Source organism: Sturnira hondurensis, unplaced genomic scaffold, assembly GCF_014824575.4.
Source record: "Sturnira hondurensis isolate 20B ecotype Veracruz unplaced genomic scaffold, ASM1482457v3 Scaffold0003693, whole genome shotgun sequence".
NCBI lineage: Eukaryota > Metazoa > Chordata > Mammalia > Chiroptera > Phyllostomidae > Sturnira > Sturnira hondurensis.
In genome coordinates this window covers 5,064,532-5,078,697 of record NW_028076324.1, presented here as the reverse complement: position 1 = coordinate 5,078,697, position 14,166 = coordinate 5,064,532, and the positions used below count along the sequence as shown (strand labels likewise).

At 40.7% G+C, this 14,166-nt stretch overlaps 1 protein-coding gene across 2 annotated transcripts in view; it reads right to left on the bottom strand.

Annotated features, from left to right (window-relative positions):
• KIF13B (kinesin family member 13B) overlaps window positions 1-14,166 on the bottom strand; it is a 175,865-nt gene that overhangs the window by 18,337 nt on the left and 143,362 nt on the right. For both annotated transcript variants that reach the window (XM_037042195.1, XM_037042196.1), the window contains exons 36-37: window positions 10,893-11,004; window positions 7,824-7,957 (exon numbers count right to left, since the gene is read on the bottom strand). In XM_037042195.1, the coding sequence (XP_036898090.1) occupies window positions 7,824-7,957; window positions 10,893-11,004 (246 nt within the window). The remainder of the gene's footprint in view (window positions 1-7,823; window positions 7,958-10,892; window positions 11,005-14,166) is intronic.

Here is a 14,166-nt window from a genome sequence, read left to right as displayed (position 1 = left end):
ATTGATTTGAGTCCTGGTTTCCTTCCTGTCATTGTTGGTTCCCTGAAATATTTTGCTTTATTTCACTTTGGGTATCCTTCACTTGTTCTTTCATTTGTGACCAAGATCAATCAGTTCTGTGAACATTTTGATTACCAGCGCTTTGAACTCTCCATCAGATAGGCTAGCATTTTCCCCTCATCACTTAGCTCTCATTCTGGAGTTTCGCTGTTCTTTCATTTGGGCCCTATTTCTTTGTCTTAGCACACCTGTCACATTATAAGGGGGAGGAGGCCTTAGGTATTCACCTGGGCGGGGCAACTCTCCTTGCTGCACTTCGGAGCTGCCTGTGGGGGAGGGGTCAGAGAGGGAACAATGCAGCTTGATTGCTGGGCTCTAGCCCCACTTTCCGACGAACCCGAACCCTCGTGTGACACTGGGAGTTTCTCCGCCCCCCCCCCCCCCCCCCCCCCCCCCCCCCCCCCCCCCCCCCCCCCCCCNCCCCCCCCCCCCGCGCCCCGCCGCAACCGCTGTAGTCCACAGTCAACTCTGAGTCTCAGTTTCTGTTCAGCCAGCCCCGCCCACTCAGTCCACCCCCTTGCCACCAGTTCTGTCCGTATATCTGTCTTAATGGTCTGGTTGATTTGGTTAACTGTTTCTTTAATTCCTTTGTTGTCTGAGTTCCATGCAGTTTGGTTTTCTGGCACTTCTGGTTGTTTATGAATTTTAGATTGGTTATAATTCTCCTTTTGGCTGTGTGAGGAAGTGAATGGTTTCTACCTACACCTCCATCTTGGCCGGAATCTGGGTTATTCGGTTAAAAATAGTCTTTATATTTTTAAATTATTGAAATAAAACAATACTTTGTGACATGTAAAAATTGCATGAATTCAAATTTCAGCATTAGAAATCAAGTTTTGCTGGAACGCAACCAGACTGATTTGTTTAGCACTGTCTACGGTTAGTACTGACAGAGACTGTACAGCCTGCAAAGCTGAGAATACTACCTGGCCCTTCACAGAAAAGCCTGCCAATCCCTGATCTACAGAATCATACAAAAGCCACACGATGCCAATTTCTGAAAAAAATGACTACAACCAGCTTCAGAAACTGTCTTATTTTCATTATTCTTCAGATCTGCTACTAACTCTGATTCTGAAAACAACTTGGTCAGCTCAGAGATTCTAAGTATGTCAATACACTACCCATACATTTCTGGGGCCAAGACAGCAAAATACGATTTGGGAAAACTGAAACAGAGACAAGTGTCTTCTATCAGTAGAACAAGTGCCTAAGAATTCCCCCTGGAGCAGCTGCACAGAAATCACCTGCCTCAGACTGCACTAGCAGCCTGTGCTCCAGAAGCTCTGCCACACCTCCCCGTTCCCTAGCACAGGCGCCCCAGTGCACCATAACCAACTATGTTTACTACATGGGGCACTAAATTACGAAAATGTGCATTATTTGTTCAAGAACCTGAATAATTAAGAAAAACCAAAGGCTAGAAACAAGGCTAGATTCTTTTTGTAGCTTTAGTTAGTGAAGATGATGAACCCTTAATCAAGACACAGGGACAGGCATTTACGAGGTTCCCTCATCAAGGGAGCGCGATACGAGTAGTCTAAAATGGCATTTTCGTGCATGAGGGAAGGACCAGTTACTGTTTTCTTTTTTCCCAGTTTCTATGTGGATGGACCACTGACGTGAAAGATGGACTAACTGGACAAGCGTCCTTTTAATTAGCACCACAGAGGGGCAGGGTGCTGCTCTCCCTCCTCGAGGCTCGTCCATCGCCTACCCGGAAGCCCTGGGACTCTGGAGCAAACTCCCTGTGGCTGACGAGGCCAGCTTAGGCAAAGGGCAGGACACTGGAAAGGGGCAGACAGTGGACCAAAGATAGGCCAGAAATGTGACTGTGCTTTTGGTGGCGGATGTTGAATCTGAGCATTAACTCTTTAATTCCCCAGATGAACCAAATAGGCCATTTGGAATCCCTAAGTTTGAGTTACATAAATAGCTTCCTCTGAACACAAACTCCTAGATACATGAAGAAAGCTATTACACCAAATTAATTCAATCTAACTAATTAGAGAGCAGGAAGTTCTTTCAATTATTGTATGTGCTGTCTGAGAAACACACTTGAGTATGAGTACAGATTTCATTAATTGCAGTTCATTATTTTCCAGATTAGTTACTAAAACTTGCATCAGAAGGCCAAAGACAGCAATTTTGTCAGCTGTCACCTCCTCCAGTGCAGTGTCTTTGTGTTTCTGGGACTCAGACAGAAATTGATTACAAATGAAAACAAATCTCCATAAAAATGAGAGACCTAAGTCTTTACAAATATGGTCAAAGCAAAAGACTTTGTGAAATATTAGAATCTTTGTTTCTAAATCTTCTGAATAAACCATTAACTCCTACCTTACAAGAAAAGATCCATGAGTCTTTTCAAACACTGAAATATAATGCTCCCAAATTGTAGCATCTTGATCTGAGAACCTGCTGATTCCAAAGAACAAGTTAATAAACATTAATCTTTTCATTAGAGTTTCACCGTGCTTGTATCTTTGCATGAAGGAGGGACTGAACATTCTTGTTTGAAAATGTCAAGGACACTCTGATTAAAAGTACATTTTTGATAATAATCATTCCTTCATTATACAACTTCTGCATCTCCTCCACCTAAGCTAACAAGAAAAATATGAGGAATGAGTGGAACAGGACTTATTCTATTCCTTGGTTCTTAATCAGACTATTTTTACATGCTCAAAATCTTACTTTTTAAAAATAGAAGTGACAGAAATCCCATGGTTTTTTAAGGAGAGTACCCTGCTACCTATCTATAAGTCGTTGTATTTATTCATAGTTGGGACCGTTCCCTCCATTAATTTCATTTCTGCCATTCTGTGCCTTTCACGCCTCTGCTTCAGAAGCCAGCCTTACCCGGTCCTTCCCCGCCTTCGCTGCTGCTCTGCCGTGAATGCTTACACAGTCAGCTCTCTCCGTCACTGTTTGGTCCAACTATAAATAACTCCTTTAATCTTCCCTCATAAATCATTTCTGACATTATTCTCTGAAATCACCCCAATTGGTCGATGTATTTCTACTAATAACATATCCAGAACCAAGTGCAATAATCTAAGCGTGGTCAATTATGCCAGAGAGAACCCACAGGTAGTGTTTATTTAGGTGGGTTGGTGTTTTTCAGTATTGTTACTGTTGCAGAGGAGTGTTAAGTCTCCAAACTAAACTTGGACAGAAACAGGAAAAAGAAGAAGTTTTAATGGCTTTCACCATAGTTAGGTGGGAAACGGAGAGAGAAATGGTTTGAAACTTGATGAAAAGAGAAAGTTGCAGGTAGGGTAGAAATAAGAATGTGCTATCAAATGCAGTCTCTTTGGGCACCACATAATGTCTTTGTTGATGCTCAAACCACTTTGGGGCTTTGGGGGGTTTGTGTGCATTGTTTCACATTATAAATCTAAACAATATTATTTATTATCTTATTTATTATGTCATGCAATATTAGTATCAGTATTTATCCCTTCCTATACTATAAAATTGACTCAGATTCTAATTTCTATTTTTAGGTATATGCACTGATTTCTATTTTCCTGAGTTCTGTCTTGATGTTACTCTAAAACCTACACGTTTTAGCTACTAACTGAACTACCTGGCCAGGGCTCAATAATAATGCTTGCCTTTAAAAAAAGAGAGCATGCATAATCACCTGCTACTTTGGTAAAGTACATTATTGAGGAGAGGAAGATAATAGTTGTACTACTTTCCAGCACAGTGGCTACTGTATCACTTCTGGTCTCTTCCGCTTTAAGCGAGGCCCTGACAAGACTACTGAAGAGTGAGAAAGCACTATTATGAGACAGAGCCGGTTACTCCAGAACTGCAAAGTCCGGAGTAAGCCTAGGAGATCACAGAACCTCCCTCTCCACTCCCTTTGACTCCTGGTAGAGAAACGCGGAGGCACAAACTCATGGGGAATAAGCCACAGTTCTCCCTAGAAGACTGGGCGGCTCCATGAGGAGGGGAGGCTGGGTTATCAAAGAGAAGTAAGAACCTCAGCTTTTAGGTTTCAAGTCCAATTTCCAAGTGAGCGGGGTGCCATTAGAGTAAAAAAATGGGCAATACTAAAGCAGCCAATACCACACTGTTCTTTTCACTGTTATTTTGAAATTCGCTGGCATAAAGTGTTGCATTTCCAAGCATAAAAAAATAAATACCATTCAGGTATAAGAACTTAAAGCATATTGAAAGTGGCCCAAGTAATGGAACCTCTATATTCCTACTGCCATTTAAAATTATCATTTATTCCTCTTAGAGCTTTAGCAGAGATAGTCACAAACTGAGATGAACATAAACATCTTTGATCACCTAAACCCCAAATGATAAGCCACAGTGTCCCAGTTCTAGGAGTGGTTTTTCAGCGGAACTGTACATCAGTCTGGGAAAGAAAGTTCATCAGTACGTCTTGTATCTCAAATTCCCACTCAGATGTGACACTCTCACCTCCAATGTAAACACAGTCCGTACCATTGTATGACACATGTACCACTGTCCATGCTAACTACCCACTACAATCTGTATATAGGTCGTAGTCAGTTACCTCACATATGTTTTGTTGTTGACATGCCCTGCCCTCAAGTATCACATTCCAGAGGGGAGATAATGAACACAGGGACACAACAGTGACTCTCAAGGAACACGTACAGTAGGGTAACAGTGCACTGTGGGCGGTGGAGGCTGTTGGTTCAGTTTGGTCTGCCAGGGCCACTCCAACCTCAAAGGTACTTCCTTAGAGCAGCCTTTCTTGGCCACTCTAGTAGTGAAACACTCTTGGACCTAGAAGCCATGCAAAGACTTGGGAAAACACAATCCAAGTGGAAGGAAAAAACTCTTAAGACCAAAAGGAGCTTCATACATTGCTGGATTAAAAACAAACAAATGAAATATGGCTTAGTATGGTGAACAAAGAGGCAAATAAAGGGAATAAGAGTAAATAAATATCAGGGACCACATCATATAGGTTGCTGTCAAACAGAGTAAGGAATTTAGATTTTATTCAGTTTTAGTGATAAACAGTGGAAGGTTTCAAGCCATGAACTGTAAGGCTTTGAAGGTCACTCTGGCTACTTCGTAACTGAGTGGCAGGGCAGCCCAAGAGGTAGCAGCTGCAACAGTCCAGAGAGGGGAGTGGCAGGGTGAGCGATGGGAAATGGACATGGTCAGGAGGAACCGACTGGAAGCGTGTGTAGGCAATGTTCACTGACGCCCCACTCGTGAGATGTAAGCGACTAGTGGATGTTTACACTACATACTGAGATGGCCGTGTTTTTCAGTAAGCATTCTGTGTTGGGAGTCGGCAGACTTGTGAGCTTAAACAGACAGTAACGTTTGGACTTGTGAAATGTGAGTGCCTGACATGTAAGTAGAAAAGCTGAATGGCCAGGAAGATCCACAAAGCCAGAGTGCGGGCTGGGGTGGAGGAAGAAATGTGAGCACTGTCAGTGTATAAACAGTCAAAGTCATGGAACTGAATGACATTACCCAAGGAAAGAATTAGGTTCAGAAAGAAAAGGAAAAAGAGGGCCCAGGACAGAGCTCTGGGGCACCTAGTATGGCTGCCAGGACACACGGACCTGGACAGGCGATCAGAAGGGACCAAGCAGTCAGCAGGAGAGCTGGCACCTGCCATGGCGCTGAATAAAACCTTGGGGTGCAAATGTCTCGAGAATGTTGTCGCTGCAAGATCACGTCAGATGGGGACAGGGACACTGCAGGGAAGATGTAGCTCCCTGGTGACCTTAAGAAAAGTTCCTCCAGTGGAGTGGGTGGTTCGCAAACCAGTTGGAACATTTTAGCTCTACTACGGGGCATCTTCGTTAATTCCAGTTTTGTACTTATCTTTTCATTTACTTATACAATATAAAACACTCAGGACCACTTCCCCAATAGCTTTGCTCATATGTGCTCAAACAATAAGCTGAATGGGTAAATGCTGCTCTAAGATATTCTAAAATAGTGCAAGATTAACTGTCTTAAATTGGACATTACAAATTACAGTTATCCTCCAATCACTAGATTGTTCTGAATGTGTTTCTAACACATTATTGTTCTATTAAAAGAAACAATTGCCTATTGTCAAAAGGTAAAAATAATTACTTATTGTAGCAGGTGATCTGACTTGTTACACCAAAAACTCGAGTGAAAAAAAACCTCAAAGTAGTTTAAAAAAATAATTATAACTATAGTAGACTAATTCAATGACTTCTAATGCCATTCCAATTTCCTTTAATATATATTAACTCTGTCTTCACCAAATAGCAATATAAAAATGGTAGTTATCAAACTTTAAAGTGAATATGAATCACCTTGGCTGCTTATAAAGGCAGATTATAAGGCATCCCAGGCGAGGTACAGGTTGAGATCAGGCTATATATACTTTTTTAGTCACCTTCTTAAAAAAAAGTTACCATGGAGCCCTGGCTGGTGTGGTTCAGTGGGTTGAGTGCCGGCCTGTGAACCAAAGGGTCGCTGGTTTGACTCTCAGTCAGGGCACATGCCTGGGCTGTGGGCCAGGTCTTCCAGCTAGGGGCATGCAAGGTCCGTGTTTCTCTCCCTTTCTTCCTCCCTCCCTTCCTCTCTCTCTAAAAATAAATAAAATCTTTAAAAACAAGTTACTATGCAAATTCTGAAACAGTCCATTAATCATACTTCGCAAAATAACGATGTGGGAGTTTAGAACAGAACAGTCTATATAACAAACGCCTGGAAAAAACATTTTTGCCTACCCCAACCCCACTTAGTATCAGATTTGATATTCCTTTTAGCTCTCTTGGTCACAGATTCACTGTGGTATTTGTCAAGTACCTACTGTGCGCCTGATTGTAAACATTTCCAAAATCTCAGTGTCTCATTTGTTCACCCAGTATGTGTGCATGGATACGTATGTGCACGCTCGCATCACACCAGACTGGAAAATTCCACGTCCACACGCGGCCTTACGGAACTACCACCACCACCCCTGGCCCTGCATTCATCCACTCAGAAAATTCTTTTCCATGGTTAAAGTCTCAGACAAGGACCCAGCTGCATTTCTGTCACTTGGACGACTGTAGAGGAGCTGATGTCAAAAGACCTGTTTCAACAGCTGAACTTGCACTGTATATGTTTTTGAATGAGTATAAATAAATCCTCATTTATCATTTTCTGCTGAATTCACACCTACGTAAGTCTAGATACTGCATTTCCATCTCCTATTCACCATCTCCGAAGAACAGGGGTTTCCTGATTGTTTGGAAAGCCCTTTGACATTTTCTCTAAAACTTATCCCAAGGCTGAGTTGGGTTTTACAGAAAAGGGGGAAATAAGACAAATGATCACTTTTAATATATTAAGTGAAAGAACAGGTAAGTAGGGGAAAGAGAGGTTGAGTGGCAAGGACAGTAATAATAGAAAATTGTTTGAAATAAGAAATGAAATCAAGAATTAAAAATAGAATTACATTTTCTGTTTGGCAATACACAAGCAACACTAAGTGCACTTCATAAATTTTACTATTGTTGCTCTAAGTGATATTACCATAAATCACATTAGTAGTGTACTTGGCATTTTTTAAAAGCAAAAAGGATTGCGAGTGTCAATACATTTAAACAGCTCTGTTATCTCTGAAGAGAGGGGAAGGGAAATTATCACAAGCTGTTACCAGGTCTAAAAGGCCAGTCCCAATGCCCTCATGGCTGCCACCAGCTCCAGGGCGGCAGCCAGAGCAGCCCTCTGCCGGCAACCCGCTACGGAGAAGGTCCACTGCGGCTCCCGCCGAGCCTTACCTGCTGTGCACGGGGAGATGGCTGTCTGCCCCTTTTCTCATCGCGGACGGGGAAGAGAGACTTCAGGAGCTTTGGCATCTGCGGCACCAAGGATTTTACTGGATTCAAGTAGGAGGCTGCTAGGCTACTAAGTCCTGCCAAAAACATGGGAAGGAAAAGAGATAAGGCAAAAACAATTACATAGACATTTTCTTTATTGTAAACTTGACGTATATCATTTGTAAGCAAATCTAACAACAGAAATCAAAAAAGGTTATCTTCTAAAAATTAATATTAAAAACCCAGCATTATTACAATTACCCTCAAACATGTTGGGGTTTCCTTTTCTAATTGAGGAGAAGCAAGTGGGGTAACTTCTAAAATTTTCTAATCCCTAGTGCCCCTGTTAGTATGCAGAGGGTAATCCAGCCCCAGTCCTTGCCACTAACTAGTTTAAGCACTAACTTCTGCCCTGGAATAAAACGGGGTTTTTCATTTTTAAATCACGTAACTGATGACACACACATGCACCACTCCACCATCTAGACTTTAAACTCTTCAAAGTCAGGGACTATGTCTTATTCAACTTTAGAGTTTCATGCTATTTCCTGCATGAAACTGATGAAACTGACCTCTGAGGAAGAGAGTAGTGTGAAGTTGTTTTTACAAGGGAGGAACAGAGGTCCTGAACCAACCGCCTTCTCACTTGCTCTTACCTGCTCTTAACCTGCTCTCACCTGCTCAAAGGCTGGGATCAGATGTGCAGATAATTGCCTATGATATGAGATTTCTTTCCCCTTAGTGGATAAAACTAAATTTTTAGGAAAATCTAATTCAGCTTATAAATGATAAAACATTGTACCCTTATAAGTGAACAAACAAATATAGGAATACCCAAAAGCCAAAAGAGGAAATAAAATCAAACACTAAAAAATATTTTTCTTTTCTTTTCCTAGGAATTACTAGTTTATTTATAATTATGAGGGCCTGTACAAAGCTCCATCCTTCCCCACTCAGTTTCTTTCTTTTTTATTTTTCAATTACAGTTTACATTCAATATTATTTTGTATTAGTTTCAGGTGTACACCTTAGTGGTTAGAATATGGAATTGTCTAAAACATTTTTCAATTAAAAAGAAGGCAAAAAGGAAGTCACAGTGGAAAAAAACAGGCTAAATAGAAACCAATACCAACATGGCAGATATAACAATAATGTTAGATGTAAAATAACTAAACATGTAAAATAATTAAAAGGCAGAAATTGTCAGAGTGTATTTAAAATAATAGCTAGTCCTAAATGTACACTCTCTACAAACAATCATTTTTAATTTAAAGACAAATATACGCTAAAATTTTAAAAACTGAGAAAAAGATACACCCATGCAAACAACAAGCAAGGGAAAGTTGATGTGGCTGTACTAATATCAAGCAAGACATATTTCAAAGTATTTATTACCAAAGGTCTACAGGGACATTTCATAATGAGAAATGTTGCTTCTTCTAGGAAAAAATTACAATCCTAATGAGTGTATACCTAATAACAGCATTTTTGAGTGAATGATGCAAAAACTGAAATAATGAAAGGGAAAACATACAATTTTCTTTTTTTTAAGTACATTTTATTACACTTGTCCCACTTTTTCCCCCTCTGCCCCTTCTACCTGGTATCCTCTTCCCTCCAGCAATCCACCCCTTTAGTTCATGTCCATGGGTCATGTGTGTAAGTTCTTTGGTTTCTCCATTTCCTATACTATTCTTAACCTCCCCCTGTCTGTTTTGTACCTACCATTTATGCTTATTCCCTGTGCCTTTACCCCATTCTCCCCTCTCCCCTCCCCTCCCCAATGACAACCCTCCATGTGATCTCCATTTCTGCGATTAAAAAACAGATAATTTTCACAATCATATTTGGAGATTCAATACCTCTGCTTAGTGATTGATAGAATAAAAAAAATCAATAAGGATGGAGATTTGAGATTATCAACCACTTTGACCTAATTGCTATCCAGAACACAATGCCCTGAAACAGAAGAGACGTTCTTTTCAAGTATAAATAGAATGTTCACAGGATAGAACAGTCTCAAAAAATCTCAAATGGCTGAAATATTAAGGAGTTTATTCTCTAGTTATGATATTAAATGAGAAACCAATAAGACTCCCCCAGTATATGAAAATAAATGAACATGCTCAATAATCCATGGCTCAGAAAATAAATCAGAGGGAAACCAGAAAATATTTTGAATATAATGATAATAAAAGCCCAGCATGCCAAAATCGGTGAAATGAAGAAATAATAGAAATCAATGAAACAGAAAATAAAACCAAAATTTAGTTCTGTGAGAAGACTATGAACACTGATAAACGTATCTCAAAGTATTCAAGAAAAACGAAAAGAAAACAAAAATTATCTATAGGAGAATAAAAATCATAGATCTTATAAATATTAAAGGGGCAATAAGAGAACACTGAAACATTTATTAACAAATTTAATAATTTAGATGAAATAGGAAAATCCTTGAAAAATGCAACTTCTGAAAATGGACTCAGAAGGAAATGACAAAAAATTAAGCAACCCTGTATTAAAGAAAGTGAAGTCATAATTTCAAATCTTCCCACAGAGAAAATTTCAAGCCCAAAGAATGTCCTTGGTGAATCCTGTCCAACATTTAGGGAAGAAGTAACACCATACTTACAAAAACTTTGAGAAAAAAAATAAGAAAATATCTCCCAAGTCGCTTTATGAGGCCAACAGGATCAGGACACTAAAGCTATCAAAGACATTATTATTATGAGAGAAGTACTGACAGATATTCGCTGTAGACACGTACACAAAAATCCATAAAACGCTAGCAAAGGGAAAAGCAGGTACAAAGGAGAACACGTCACGATCAAGGGGCATCTGTCACAGGAATGCAAGCCAAGTTTGACTTTCAAAACTCAATGTAATTTAACCTGTAGAGACAAAGGGAAAATCCCAGATGGACATGAACTGGTAGGGTGGTGGTTACCTGATAGGACATCCTGATTTAAACTATTTCTGAAAGCTGTTCAAATTTCATGACAGTGATTAACAAGTAAAAATGAAACTTACCTGGGTCAGGAGAATGGTTATTTGGGGGACCATCAGGGAGGGCTGGGGCGACTGGGGCTGCTCCTCTGGAAACCACGATCTGCGATACATCCTGTTGACTTTCCCACCGGCCCTATTAAGGACAAAATTGGAAACTTCGATTCAAATCAATCCTTTAACAACAACAACAACAAAAATCTGAAGATATTTAAGAAAAAAAAAAACCGTTGAACATTACTAAAGCTTTATTTCTTTGACAGGACATGATCAATTTGATTCCATAAGTGCTCTTCCTCTTGTACTTTGCATCTTCTTTAGAGTATTAATTTCCCTAATAATAGTGACACCTCCCACTTGGACTCCCCTCCAGTCTACCGCACACCGTCTCCTCAGTTCCTCCTAACATTCCCCCAACTGCACAGTGCTGCTTCCCACCAAACACACACACCCCTTCTGAAACCCTCCCCAAGGTACCCTTTTTCCTGCTCTTCTGCCTCAAGGTGCCCTTTTTCGTCGCAGATTCTCTCCTGAAACCCAGTGACAACTCTAGCCGTGGTGGGTGTCTCTCCTTTTCAGGAGGGTCTCTTTCCACCCATTCACATATCATTCATGGAAGTAAAGACTCTCAAATGGTGCATTGCCACTCTCTGAATTAACAAGTTTTATTGTACTCTCAACCTACTTTATAAATTCTCATTACAGAGATCTTGTTGCGTGATACCAGAACAACGCCTACCAGGCGGTGAATACTTTTACCATTTACCATTTATCATTTACCATTCTGATACTTGTGGTGAGGCATACCAATGGTGATATCATCAAAGCACTTTTAACACCAGTCTCATCTAGGAAAAGAAGCAAACCCTAAGCAAATATTACAGGTACAAACCAAAAACCCCAGCAATGGAGATGAGATGCAGTCTTTTAAATGTTTTAAGTTCCCTTGTGCTCCTCTGATCATCACTCTGACTTCTCTTTCACTAGAGTTAAATAAAGGCATTTTATATTAGTTTAGGCCAGTGTTTCACAGATGAGCGACCCTAATGACCACTTGAGTTTTCATTAGTAATGGCCTGCAAACCCAGTTCCCCACTGCTCCTGAAGATGGACTGAGGTGGAAAAGACCTCTTAGGGTTCAGATATGTATTGGAAACCTATCTGCTTTTAGCAGCATCGTAAGTACTAATCATAAAATCAATAAGCCCTAAGTGGTCTGGATTCTGTTTACCTTAGAGAACACTTTTCCTTAGGAATGCTCTCAGCACTTGATATTCTAAAAAATGGTATGATATTTAGCATCAGGAAGCAAGAAAACAAAACAGACATAAAGGGACGATTGGGAAAGCCGTGACTTCGGAAATACTTCACGGCAGGAGCAGTTGTGTTACAATGAATCACACAACGATTTACATACATTAATGCTTCATTAATGTTTTTTGCATTTAAATTTGATTGTCTGGGAAGCTACAGCTCTCTGTATTCCCGGACGTTACAGTCAGGTGGCTGAACACTAAGGTCAGTCTCTGTGGAGCTTTGCAGAGAAGAAGCCTCATGCTTTGTTTACAGTGTTAAGCTCATGCAAGGTTGCTTTGAAGACAACTTAATTTGAGGATAAATTTATTTTCAGATTTTAGCTTTTTCTGCCTTTTTTGGCAGCTGACAGAGTGGTATTCTGTCCCTTAGGGAAAACTAAGTAGCTGATTTGGAATCAGCACCTTGGCTGTATGGTGTATAATGGTCCGATGACAAATAACGTAGGTGTCACCTCTCCCCCAAGTGCTCTCGGGGCCCTGCTAGCTTCCCAAGTCATTTTTCCCAGTTGACGTTCCCACACACAATGCTACTCCCAAATCAGAATGAAAGCAACAGCTCTCACTGTCTCATATATTCAAATATCTCATGTGAGAACATTTGAAAGGATGCACACAGTACCTTAATTAATACCACCTTAGCCATATTGCTAGCCCTATCAGATAATGAAAAACGGAGACACATTTCACTTCATCCATCTACCTTAACTGTCATCTCAACCTTGAACAATCTCGAATGCTAACTGTTCCCAGGTCTCGCCAACCAGACACAAGGACACAGAGTGTCTCCAATCACTCTGGGATAGATGGAGCTCTGCTTCCGAGGGGACAACAAATTTGGATGATAAACCGGGTATAACACTCCTCCCTCCTCTCGGACTCAGGCAGATCTCTGGAGAAGCACTCTGCTGGCATCATTCACTCCATTCTGTCTCCCCTGCAGTACACATGCCATCCTCTTGCCAGAAATGAAACCCGCAGTTCAGGGGCTAGCTGTACACACTGCCCCCCGGGGACAAGGCAATTTGTGTCTTTCCAATAAATTGTATATGCTTGATGTTCTACAGTTATTCTCCCTTTACTGACACGCTGGAGTTGTTATGGGTGGGGATGGAAGCATCTCAGCTAATGGTGCTTCAGAGGGAGATGAACTCAGGACAACAAATAAAAAGCACCTGGCCAGACAATGGACCACTGGACTGGTCTGCTGCTCTCTTATGAGCTCAGTTCTCAAAGTAAAAGAGTTTGGTGGGTTTTTTTTTTAAACTTATACCACAGTAATCTACACCCCACCACTTTGAATCTAAAAAGATAAATCTGTGATCTATTTCTAACATTCTGCCTGTCTATCAAACTTCAAAATCAGCCGCGATGAGGGGACAAGAAAGAAAATCCCTGACTTCAGTCTGAATTCCCACACTAGCTTCACACGTTTTAGGGATTATTTGTGCTCCCAGGCTGAATCCAGGAAATAAAACCCTCTTCGAGACAGCCGTTATTTATAACAAGCACTGTGCTGAAAGGAGAAACTGAACAGGGAGAAACACAGGAGTCTCGCAGCTGGCTTGAAAATGGGGTCTGGTCCCCTGCACGCCCTCAGCCCCCCCATTATGGCTCCTCTGACAGAGGTTCTGCGGGTTTTCTGTAAAGAGGTCTGTTTTCACTGGGAAAATGACAAAGATGTAATAAAGAGAAGTGACATTCCAGATCCAAAGGTGGCTCCTAATGCAACTAAAGAAGTGTTCACATTTGGCATCAGCCGTTACCAATTAACTGACTCACAATGGCAGTTTTCAGGAAGGTAACGTGTGCAAAACACACAGTTCAGTTTTGTTATCCAGATACTCATTCAAGCTTCTGGCTGCTTTTTAATTGTATCAAAAACTCCAATCAGAAGATGACAAATACACTATCTTACTAACTTATTAGAAATATAATTCCATCTAAACTGGCTTTAGAAATACCAATATTTCAATGCTGACAGT